Source organism: Channa argus, chromosome 2, assembly GCF_033026475.1.
Source record: "Channa argus isolate prfri chromosome 2, Channa argus male v1.0, whole genome shotgun sequence".
Taxonomy (NCBI): Eukaryota; Metazoa; Chordata; class Actinopteri; order Anabantiformes; family Channidae; genus Channa; species Channa argus.
Window position 1 is genome coordinate 8,557,400 of NC_090198.1, and position 11,682 is coordinate 8,569,081.

At 38.7% G+C, this 11,682-nt stretch overlaps 4 protein-coding genes across 5 annotated transcripts in view; 3 read left to right on the forward strand and 1 right to left on the reverse strand.

Moving 5' to 3' along the window:
* wtip (WT1 interacting protein) overlaps window positions 1–1,653 on the reverse strand; it is a 31,700-nt gene extending 30,047 nt beyond the window's left edge. Inside the window, exons 1-3 of one of the 2 annotated variants that reach the window (XM_067495150.1) lie at window positions 1,527–1,653; window positions 1,020–1,094; window positions 261–760 (exon numbers count right to left, since the gene is read on the reverse strand). In XM_067495150.1, the coding sequence (XP_067351251.1) occupies window positions 261–760; window positions 1,020–1,081 (562 nt within the window). In that variant the 5' untranslated portion in view covers window positions 1,082–1,094; window positions 1,527–1,653. Of the gene's footprint in view, window positions 1–260; window positions 761–1,019; window positions 1,095–1,252; window positions 1,507–1,526 lie in introns of those variants that run through there. The other variant, XM_067495151.1, reaches the window with a different exon arrangement.
* Window positions 1,654–2,375: 722 nt separating this feature from the next.
* LOC137112289 (arylamine N-acetyltransferase, pineal gland isozyme NAT-10-like) lies at window positions 2,376–4,514 on the forward strand. The gene is made up of 2 exons (XM_067495166.1): window positions 2,376–2,574; window positions 2,950–4,514. The coding sequence occupies exon 2, from the start codon at window positions 2,955–2,957 to the stop codon at window positions 3,825–3,827; it is 873 nt and encodes a 290-aa protein (XP_067351267.1). The 5' UTR covers window positions 2,376–2,574; window positions 2,950–2,954; the 3' UTR covers window positions 3,828–4,514.
* Window positions 4,515–5,078: 564 nt separating this feature from the next.
* On the forward strand, window positions 5,079–7,479 carry LOC137112273 (arylamine N-acetyltransferase, pineal gland isozyme NAT-10-like). The gene is made up of 2 exons (XM_067495165.1): window positions 5,079–5,216; window positions 6,020–7,479. Exons 1-2 carry the CDS (start codon window positions 5,210–5,212, stop codon window positions 6,895–6,897), a joined length of 885 nt encoding a protein of 294 aa, XP_067351266.1. The 5' UTR covers window positions 5,079–5,209; the 3' UTR covers window positions 6,898–7,479.
* A 905-nt stretch (window positions 7,480–8,384) lies between these two features.
* Window positions 8,385–11,648, forward strand: cnep1r1 (CTD nuclear envelope phosphatase 1 regulatory subunit 1). Its single transcript, XM_067495168.1, has 6 exons — window positions 8,385–8,578; window positions 9,414–9,485; window positions 10,398–10,471; window positions 10,839–10,948; window positions 11,111–11,165; window positions 11,249–11,648. Exons 1-6 carry the CDS (start codon window positions 8,554–8,556, stop codon window positions 11,288–11,290), a joined length of 378 nt encoding a protein of 125 aa, XP_067351269.1. The 5' UTR covers window positions 8,385–8,553; the 3' UTR covers window positions 11,291–11,648.
* Window positions 11,649–11,682: the final 34 nt, after the last annotated feature.

The following is an 11,682-nucleotide window of genomic DNA, read 5'->3' on the forward strand; positions in this document are numbered from 1 at the left end:
GGGGAAAGAATACCCTAAACCCTCAACAAGGGGTCGGAAGAATTCAAAATTATTGACAGGTCTGCCATCTGAAATGAAGTAAGCCTGGCCAGCAGAGCAGTGCTGCTTCTCTGAGGTCAAGGCCTGTGCAGCCAGCTCATGTGCCAACACAAGGTTGTCCACATGGACAAACTCCACCAGGCTGGTGGGTTTACCATAAACAAACCTAAAGATTCCCTTTTCAATGTAGCCAACTATTCTGGGTAGGTGCCTTTGCTCACCAGGCCCGTAGATTCCTGCTGGACGCAGTGCACAAGTTGTCAGCATCCCAGAGCCATCCTTTAATGCTGTGCCATTTGCTTTTAGCACTGCCATCTCAGCCAGGGACTTTGTTCTAGAATAGTGGTCGGGATGAAGATGAAGAGGTAGATAAGGAAGGCGTTCATCTCCATTCTCTATCACTTGGCCTCCAAATACAACATTGAAGGTGCTTGTGTAAATCAGCCTGGACACTCCATGCTCAACGCATGCCTTTAGGATGTTCTGTGTGCCTTGAACATTCACTGCCTCAATCAGATGATGATTCAGTTGCTCCCTGCCAGACATACCATAGGAGGCGATGTGGAACACACAATCCACACCTTTCATGGTCTTTCCAATGTGTGCGTAGTCACGTATATCACCCTGCACAAACGTAATGTCCTCTGGTGTTTCTTGGCTTGGAGGAACTGTGTCAAACAGAATGATTCTGGCTCCTTTTTTATGCAGTGAGCATGCCAGGCTGCAGGGGCAAAAAGTTATTACATAATAATTAATCTTTCCATTAAAGGCCATAACAATCCTCCATTTTAACTAAAGTTGTAAAGCTAAGACAAATACACAGCAATTGCATGAAATTCTAAAACAGCCTAATGGACAAAACTGATGCAACTACGCCATCTTGTTGTGGTAAAGCAGCGTGACAGTACAACGTACCAGTAATAATAGGACTGAAGGAATACATTCATGCATGACATACATGCGGTACGAAAACTCCTTACCGATGACCAAAGTAGCCACATCCTCCAGTTATCAAAAACGTGTCTGCGCGAACGTTTTCCATTCCAGAGGGCGAGCTGTGCATCGAAGAAAGGATTAGATCTACTGTTGGAAAAGCGACTATACATTAAGTTTCTGAAAGTACTCACAAAAACACTCCCACACAATTGAAAATCGTACAAAAACCCTTCGGCTAAACTTGCGTAACATACAGTATGTGGGCTAGTTCACTGACCTTGGGGGCTCAATGAGATGTAGGTAATAAGGTGGATATTTCTATGTGTACTAACGCTGTATTACATATATGGCAGCTTTATGATTCTATCGAACAAGCGTGCTGTATATGATGTCTATGATCGCACTACATAAATATTTTTGTACTTTTGGATTAATACAGCATGCAAATTATGCAACAACGTGTGGATTCATGCACAGTCAGTAGCATAGTTAAGAAAAATCCACAGCTTGTGTAAACTATTCAAATGAACGTACTGACCATCGATACTAACCTTAACAGAAACCGATAAGAAAATAAGTAAAATATGTGTTTTAAACTCCGCTAAAGACAATACATCCGAGTGCGCGATGATACCGGCGTGCACTTCCTCAGTAGGTGCTATACGTGATTTTTTTTTTACGTAAATTACACCAAAACTGCAGCTATTGGCTTGACGTCCAGTAAACGTACAAAGACGCGGGAAATACGTTGATGCGTAGATAAGCTACATTTCAGGAATATACTTGTGCACATACTTTCTTCGGTTTCTGCCCAAGCTTTCTTAAATGGTATTTTCACGTATACTTGAGTAAACCACCTTAGGAGACCTCCACCACTGCGTTCTAATGTTGCTATTTACAGCGAGGCTTTTATTTTGAAAGTCGCATGTCTCAATGCGCTGCAGACTTCTGGCACTTAAGTGCCTGCAATAACGAACACGAAGATCTCGGTAACAGGTTTAATGTTTAAAAGTACTAGAATAACTAAAAGCAAATCGTATAGTTTGTTCAATCGCGGTACCAGTATTATTATTCATATATTACCTATTCCGTCAGACACAAATTTAAATCACGAACCATTGCATTTCACTTAAACTACTATTTGCACTCAATCCATCCATTATGCGTTTTTTTTTCTTGTGTGAACCGTAGCACTGATTAAAATTTCGATTTTTTTGTAATCAACCTAATATTGTTTTTCTGTGTGATAAACAATTTTTAAACTAAAAACAAATAATACGTTATCGGTTTCTAAGATAGACTGCTCAGTGTTACAAAAGAATGGTCATACTATAATATGCGTAGATTTTAACTTCAAACAACAGGTTATATTATGTTCAATCACATAATTAACAAACTATCTCACACTTCTTCATTATGGTTAATTTGTTGACGTCTTCTCTGTACATGTCACGTGCTACAACGTTAGTAGGAAAACAGCGCCACCTGATGGCGACACTGCGCCTGGACACCACGCCAAAACAAACTTTTTCTTCCTGACTCGAAGACAGCCATGTTAGTTCATCATCTGACATCTGCACGTTACATCACAGTTTTAAGGTAAGGATAGTAATTTTGAACCGTGTCATCGAGATACGAGTAGCGATTGAAACAGCGTTGAAAACTATTGATTGAAATTGTAGCGTTAATAATGGTGTGCGAGTTTGTAGATCCAAAACGGTGCCAAAACACCGTAACGTCGACAAGATAGGAGACCGCGGAATGATAAGAACCTATTGGTCAAATAACAAGATGATCCACATAAATTACTGTAAAACTTACTGTCTAAACAGGAACCTAGTGCGTAATGCCACCCAGCCGAGAAACAATTGTTTATATTTTATAGCGGGTTAATAGGTTTTGATATGGACCCATAGTTTATCTTATGTGTTGCCTAGAAAGACGTCAGTTCGTATAATGTCCCGTTTTTCAAAGGTAAGATGAATTTGGAGGAGTACTTCAGAAGAATTGGCTTCCATGGCTCTTATGATAAACCGGATCTTGGAACCCTGAAGCTGATCCACAAACAACATGTCATGTCACTTCCTTTTGAAAACCTCAGCATGCACTGTGGTGAGAGAATCACCATGGACCTCGAGGTCATTTTCAATAAGTTGGTGAGGAGCAATCGTGGTGGTTGGTGCATGGAGAACAACTCTCTGTTTGGCTGGGCGCTGAGAAAAATGGGCTATGACCCTGTGACCTTGGGCTCCAGAGTTTTCAACAGTGCCATTAATGACTTTGGCCCTAATGCCTCCCACCTCATCAACAAGGTGGTCATTGATGGAAAGGCATACATAACAGATGTGGGCTTTGGCGTCTCCTGCCAAGTGTGGGAGCCCCTGGAACTTGTCTCAGGAAAGGAACAACCTCAGGCAGCAGGGATCTTTCGTCTCATTGACAAGGGGGACATTTGGGTGCTGGAGAAAACTGGGAGAAAGCCAAAGGTTGTCAATCCCGAATTTGCCAAATCAAGTCTGGTGAACAGGGTGGAAACAAAGCAAATCTACTGCTTCAGTTTGGTGCCTCGTGAGGTGGATCATTTCCTTGAGATGTGCCTCAAACTTCAGACAGATCCTAACACACTGTTCACCAATAAGACCATCTGCTCTTTACAAACACCCACAGGATTCAGAGCCCTGCTTGGCTGGACATACAGTGAGGTGACTTACAAACCAGAGGAAGATGTTGATGTCTTAGATATGAGGGACATCCCAGATGAGGAGATCGATCAAATTCTGAGGGAAAGGTTTAATATAAAGCTGCAAAACAAACTACAGCCTGTAAATAAAACAGCATGCTACACACTCTGAAAAACATAATTTTTAATTTTACAGTCCTGAACATATGTCACAACCTGGCTGAAGGACTATATATATTTACTTATGATAACACAATCCAGATCCTGGAAGATTCATATAAACTAATTTAAACTAACTGTACTATTTCATTACATAGTTTTTAAATTGTTGGGTTAGTGTGTAGACAGCCCAACTTGTCTCTATCCCCATAATTCTTTTTAGTATAGGGATAAGAAGAAAATGGGCCCCTGGGCACAGACTGGGAAGGGCCCCCCACCCTTTCTTTGGGGGCAAATTGAGTGTCTTTGTGTTTTCTGTTTTGTATCTGTTTTTGTCTTTTTTTAAATCTCTTTTTGCTCAGTTTGTGTAATTTTTCTTTACTCCACCCAGGCTTCTTTAGTCCACCCGGGACTGTGCCCCATAGGCCCTTTCAGTAATCCATCTCTGTTTTCAAATTTCTTTTGAACTGAGATGTGTTGGTTTACTTATGACTTTATTTAATATGTTCTTGATACCTACGAAAATCTGTTTTTTTTGCTACACTTGAACGCTGGGTTAATTGAAAAACAAGTAGAAGTAGAAATTTTTGCCACAATATTGAATGTGAAAATTTAGAAAGCTCTTGAAACATCCAAATCATTGAATATAATCCGAAGGCCAAGAAATGCTTCAGAATAAATTTACGTTTTTTTTAAATTATTTTTTCTTATATGCTGTTACTTTCCTTTCTGTTGATTTCTATTGCATACAGAAATTCCTCGCACTTGTTTGTTGTTTAATGATATTGAATTTTCCAATCTCATGGAACGTAACTTAAAGAAAACAGCATGCAAGTGCATTGAAGTAGGGAGGAGTGTGTTTTAAATCTTACAAATTGTAATTTGCCTTTGGAATCGGAAGAATGTGTTTATTCCGTTGTAAAAAGTTATATTGTGTCCCCCATATAAAGGCAGTGTAAGTGAATCCATTGTTAATTTTTTTGTTTTTGTTTTTGTTTTGTTTTAAATGAAGGCCCAACATAATCAGTAAGGACATGGGAAAATTGTTGTTCCAGTATTGTTGAAGAACATGAGATGCAAATGGAATGATTTGCTTGCACAACATAATAACGACTTTGCTCATTTGGGCAAGTAGAAATATGTGTATTATCTGATTGCTTCATCGTGTATACTTTGCCCCCTAAGCCAAGCATGTGTCAGGCCCGGCAAATCATCAACTACCCCAGACAAAGTCAGGAAGACATTTACAATTAACTAAGCCTCACTCGTATATAGGATCAACTACAAAGAAAGAAAGAAGAAGTTGTGTTGTTTTTCCTTTGTGTGAAAGCTTCGTCCCCATAGAAATTCTCATCCCTCAGAATTTACAATTTTGACGTTTCGCGGCCAACCTGTATGAAAGGTAAGGGTCTATGCTTTTGTTTCATATTTTGTATTGCTTTGCTGTCCGAATTTAAAAAAATCCACAAGGGAAAGTGACTTTTTTAGGCTTCTGCGAGGGACTTTGTGTTAGTAAAATTTTCTGTTGCGCTTTAGGCCGACTTTGTTTAAAAAAATGAGGCAACATTGCCCCATTAATGAGCTCTTCCTCCACTCTGCCTTTCACTCAGCTGTCTGTTCCTGTCTGCAGCTTTTTGTTACACACATGCAGTTGGACAAAAGCCCATTAGAAACCTGGTTATGTATCTACATTTCAAAGAACTCGGCCTTCCCCAACAGAAATCTAGAGGAAACCAGGTCTCCCTATTTCCCTAGTTAACTAGTTTTCCCTTTTACATGACACTACAAGCTGAGTTTAACCTGGTTACTTAATGCGTTTACATTTGACTTAATTGTTATCCACTCTGGATAAACCACATAACACACGTATGGATTTATGGAAATGTGTGAGTCTTTGATGTTTGATTATGACTATTTTAAAATTATTAAACATTTGCATGAAAGTGAATTTAATGTGTTTAATGAGGATTATTATGTTTGCAGAATGCACTAAATAACCAGTTTCCCAAATGTCTGATTTTAATAAAAACAAAAACAAAAAAAACAACAACTTTGTGACTGATTAATCATTAAGTTCTGTCAATCATAATTGACATGAAGCCTTTTTAAGGTCTAAGACAAATGAGATAACTTTGCAGAACTGGGTGCAATTACAAAACAGGTACATTGATGTGATAAAATAATACAATATGCTATGTTTCACAGGTAAGATGAATTTGGAGGAGTACTTCAAAAGAATTGGCTTCCATGGCTCTTATGATAAACCGGATCTTGGAACCCTGAAGCTGATCCACAAACAACATGTCATGTCACTTCCATTTGAAAACCTCAGCATGCACTGTGGTGAGAGAATCACCATGGACCTCGAGGTCATTTTCAATAAGTTGGTGAGGAGCAATCGTGGTGGTTGGTGCATGGAGAACAACTCTCTGTTTGGCTGGGTGCTGAGAAAAATGGGCTATGACACTGTGACCTTGGGCTCCAAAGTTTTCCACAGTACCACCAATGTCTTTGGCCCTGCTGATACTCACCTCATCAACAAGGTGGTCATTGATGGAAAGGCATACATAACAGATGTGAGCTTTGGCGTGTCCTCCCAATTGTGGGAGCCCCTGGAGCTTGTCTCTGGAAAGGGCCAACCTCAGGCAGCAGGGATCTTTCGTCTCATTGACAAGGGGGACATTTGGGTGCTGGAGAAAACTGGGAGAAAGCCAAAGGTTGTCAATCCCGAATTTGCCAAATCAAGTCTGGTGAACAGGGTGGAAACAAACCAAATCTACTGCTTCAGTTTGGTGCCTCGTGAGGTGGATCATTTCCTTGAGACAAACAACAAACTTCAGACAGATCCTAGCTCACTGTTCACCAATAAGACCATCTGCTCTTTACAAACACCCACAGGATTCAGAGCCCTGGTTGGCTGGACCTACAGTGAGGTGACCTACAAGCCAGAGGAAGATGTTGATGTCTTAGATATGAGGGACATCCCAGATGAGGAAATCGATCAAATTCTAAAAGAAAAGTTCTGTATAATGCTAAAAGATAAATTACAGCCTGTAAACAAAACAGCATGCTACACACTCTAAATCAAACACATGATCATTGTAGTTTGAAACTTTCATGAAATTGGATGATTTTTTAAGTTCCAAGGAATAGCTTGTTGTTGCCTAATCATCTGTTAAAAAATGAGCAGTACTTTGAGTTTGTATATGTTAAAGATGCCATTTTATAATAACAAAGGAAAAAATATGCTATGTAATGCCATTTTATTCATTGCCTGATTTGCATTTTCAGAATTTGTGTGCATTTAATTTACGTACCCAAGAATAATCTCAACCATAGAAAAGTGTGGTTGGTCTTGGTGGCCAATAAAACATGGACAGACATAATTAAACAAGATTGGGGAATAAGTAAAATGTAAAGTAAATATTAAGGTATTTTGGTAAAACACCATTATTTAATAACTCTGATGATTCATTTCCCTATCACAATTACTTTTTACTTTCCAAATATTATCAAGCATCCTAACAGAATAAAATAATCAAAGAGCTGTCCTGGTTATCCAAATCTTATCCGAATTCCGAAACTGAACTAACTTAGAATCAATCAATCAATCAATCATTCAAATCATTTTTAAATCTCCATTAGTAAATAAACAGTTGAACTCAAATTGCACCTGGGTTTAATTGTAAGTACCCTATATTAAGTATTATTTGACTGTTATTTGTGCTAAATTGAATGTATGTAACGTCAATCATCATATGAAAAAAGTGTGAGGTGTTTCTGAATCCATACAGCGCCATCTATAGTGTGGATCAGTTATGGACCAGGGCGCTACGGGCTGGACTTGGACTGGAGTGGTTTTTGAAAGACAGTGACGTCAACTCCATTATCTCGTTGTTAAGCTGCGGTGTTTTCTTGTATTTTATAAGGTAAAAAAGTTTAAATCAGCTGGGATCATGACATATGTTATAGTTTTGACTTAGCAGCTACTATTACAGGATATTTACAGCATGTGAACAACAAGCCGTAAATACCTACACACATTTGCAATTTGCAGTGGCTCAGTTGGTGGAGCGGTCGCCTACCGACCGTCGCCCATCCCCAGCCGTGCAGCGCCGGTCCCCAGCCCGGTAGAAGACAATGATCCGCTGTGACGACCCTAAACTCACGGTATAAGCCGAAAGGGCAAAAAAAAAAAAAGTGCTGATCAATGGAAAGACGTAACTAGCTAACAACTAGCTAACAGACTGGAACCTAATGTTAATTTGACCAGCAAGAATAATGTTTTTGTCAAAATATTTTGAAATGATTTATTCGATATTTTTAACATTCACAGAGCTAACCTAACAGTAACGGCCTATGCTGTAATAAGTAATTCTGTACAATTATTTCTGAATATTAATATTATTTCAAAAAATCAATCATTGATTAGCAAATACAGAATCAGGCTGGAAAGTTGTACAATACATCATAGTTTTCTAAATTGAAAAGATTAAATCTAAATAAACAGTCTGGGGTCATTACTATTCGAAGCTACATGAATCATGTGACCGCTGTCGGAACTCTTGTGCCTCTATGGTTCTGGGTGGACTCTGCCTGTTCGTTCCGCCTTTTGCCTGTTTGTTAGCCAATCACGTTAGATGTGATGTTACAGCCTTTGCGGATTGGTCTGTTCGGCCTGTCCTTCAGTTTAGGTAAGCAGTGGAACAGCCAACCGCAGGCTGCTGGGACTGGCAGACATGAATTCCTTGGAACAGGCCGAAGGTAATAAATACTGAAGGCGCTTTAATTAACTTATTCTTATTTATTTATTCTCCGACATGTTTGTGACTAATAGCTATACTATTATCCATTAACATAGGTGTGTTAAGATGCCAATACAGAGTGCAACGTTTGCTGGCTCGCCTGCCTAACGCTATCACACTTAGCCGGTTTGCTAACGTTAGCTTAACCGACAGACTCTCAACACATTTAGAAATCTAGTCTGCCAGTTCCTACTGCGCCTTATTGGAGCTTGGAAAGTAGCAAACACAGCTTAGCTTTGCCATAAGTAAAGTTGCTGGTGCTTGTTTTTATACGGTTTGGTAGAGTATCATCGTTTGAAATCTGTGCTTGTGCATTATTTGTGTCTATTGTCCTAATCGGTGTGCATTTTCTTGCTCGTTTTATGTTTTAATCATTTTGTGTTTACTATAGTTACTGTGTTTTGCATTGTGTCCTGTCCCGTGCATCGAATTAATTTAATGTTGTTCTGCCTGTCTATTGTTCAGGCTATAAATGCCTTGGTATGTGGCATTATTTTGCTAGTGCTGTTAAAAATAAACACTAGCTAAATAATAAATGTAGTCCGCTTTAAACTACAGCAACAACTTAATGAAGTTATCCTTCTGTCTGCATTTTACCATGCTTCCTTTCAGTTAACAACTTGGATAATTCACAAATGACAAGCTTTAGAGCTGAGATTGACAGTAGTTATGTTAAGATGTTTCATGTTAAGATGATACAAGCAATCAGTGAATTCAAAAATGTAGTCTTGATATAAAAAGAAAATGACAACAGGTCCAAATACAGTGTATGAATGTTGCTGTTTTTCTTCCAGATCTGAAGGCCTTTGAGAGAAGACTGACAGAGTATGTCTCCTGTTTGCAACCTGCAACTGGCCGATGGAGAAGTGAGTAAACGCCTATGTTGATTGCTAAAACTGTGGCATTGCCCCGGATATCTGTCATTTGTCGAAGGACCACAAGGATTTCTCACTTTTATTTATCTTAGATCAGCATTTAACTTATGAACTCCAGACAATGTCCGAAGAAATCAGCCCGGATATTGTTCAGAGTTGCATTTCAGACATTGGGGAGATTGTCTGAGTCTGAAGCGTTCTCATGGGAGAAACTAAACTTGATTTCAATGTTCAGTTCTCACAGGAGACGCAATACGATAAAAAACGTAGGCATTGGTAAACAGTGTTTTGTTTACAGCACATTGGAGCCATACATGATAAAAGTTTCAATTACTCAAATCTCTGTCTCAATAATATCGGGAACATCTCACTTGGACGTTTGCATTCGCACATAGACCCTCTCTGGACAAGGTCAGAAAAATGTCAGGATTCCAGTGCATGTGAGACGGGCTCATGCTCCATGGGTAACTTGCTCTAAAGGAGGTTAACCTCTGACGACAAAATCATACTTGTCAGCAGCTAAAACTTTGACCAATTACTTTACTGTAAAAAAATTGTTTACATAGGATACAGACAGAATAGATCCTTCATCAAACAAAAGAAAAACATTCTTTAAAAAAATTATAATAATCATGTGCTACAGTATGTTATAGTATATTCTGAATCCTCATTTAGTTTTTTAGTATTTCACATGAACACACACTTAGTATAAAATGCAGGTTGGAAAAGAAAATGTCCATAACTTGTTCGGTGGTACCAGGATGGCCATTGGTAAGATCCGTGAAGCCATATCCCTCCAACTTAGCCAGAACAATTGAAACTCCAGAAGCCCCTACTATCACCATTGTTGAGCCACAGTTGGTCTCCTGAAATGCATTTCATTTTGCTGCCTTCACGTTTCAGTGATTCTGATTGTGGTGTCTGTCTGTACGGCTACGGGGGCTTGGAACTGGTTAATAGACCCGGATACGCAAAAGGTATGTATTAGTGGAAAATCCAGTCTAGTTGTGTCGTTGTGCTTATTATTGAAAAATGTGGGTAAGAGCAATGAATATGAAAACTGTGAAAACTATGAAAACTAATGTGGAAACACTTTTTTGCAGTTTGTCCGCTGACACAAATCCTTTTTGCTTGTATGCTGTATGACTTTAAAATGTGTCCATCTTACTTTAGTACTTATTATAATCTTTTATTTATTTAGTTCTTTGTACACTTATACTGTTTTGTATTTTACATTTTGTATATACTTTGAAATTACTTTGCATTTTATCATTGACTTTGACTTTTGTCTTTATTAGTACCTTGTTTCCACCATCATTTTCCTTTGTCACTTTTGTTCTGCAGGTCTCTTTTCTTTCATCACTGTGGAATCATCCCTTTTTCACTATTAGCTGCATCACTCTAATAGCTCTCTTCTTTGCTGGAATCCACAAACGAGTTGTGGCACCGTCAATGTATCTTTTTGTCTAACTTAATATGAAGTGCCTTGTTTTGTGTGACCTATGATTCTAGCCTCTGTTCTAACCACACACATCCACTCTTAACAAGATATTTAATTTTACATATGTGCACTTTTTGTATACTTACTGTTTGACATCCTTGACCTTTGACCTCAGTATTGCTGCCCGCTGTCGGACAGTTTTAGCAGAATACAACATGTCCTGTGATGATGTGAGTAACGGTGTGACCTACAGTGCTTCACACAGCTTTTATTTGTGCAAGTTTATTAAAGCTTATTTCATTTGTTTTTACAGACAGGAAAACTGATTCTCAAACCACGACCGAACATCCAATAACAACAAGCTTATGTGGGCTGTAAAGACAATATACTTGGTCCTTGTCGATGTCCACTCATTTCTCAGTGACTCCTCTCCATTGCGTGGTCTGTACAACACAGTGGGGAACAACACGGATGCAGAATTTGTCGTCAAATAGGAAATGCACATGGAAGAAATGAACTTCACAGGCCTTTTAACAGTGTTTCTGTGTTAATGTCACCACTAAAGCTGCTGATCTGCTAAAAACGTTTTTGATATATTTTACTCATTCAGTGAGTTCAGATGTGTATTTCTGTTTCTGATGTGAAAAGCATGTATTTTATCTAAATGTTTTTATTTTTAAAGTTATTTAGCTAATAAATACTTAAGGTGTAAATATGTCTCATTTCTTTAGTCATGTCTATATGTAA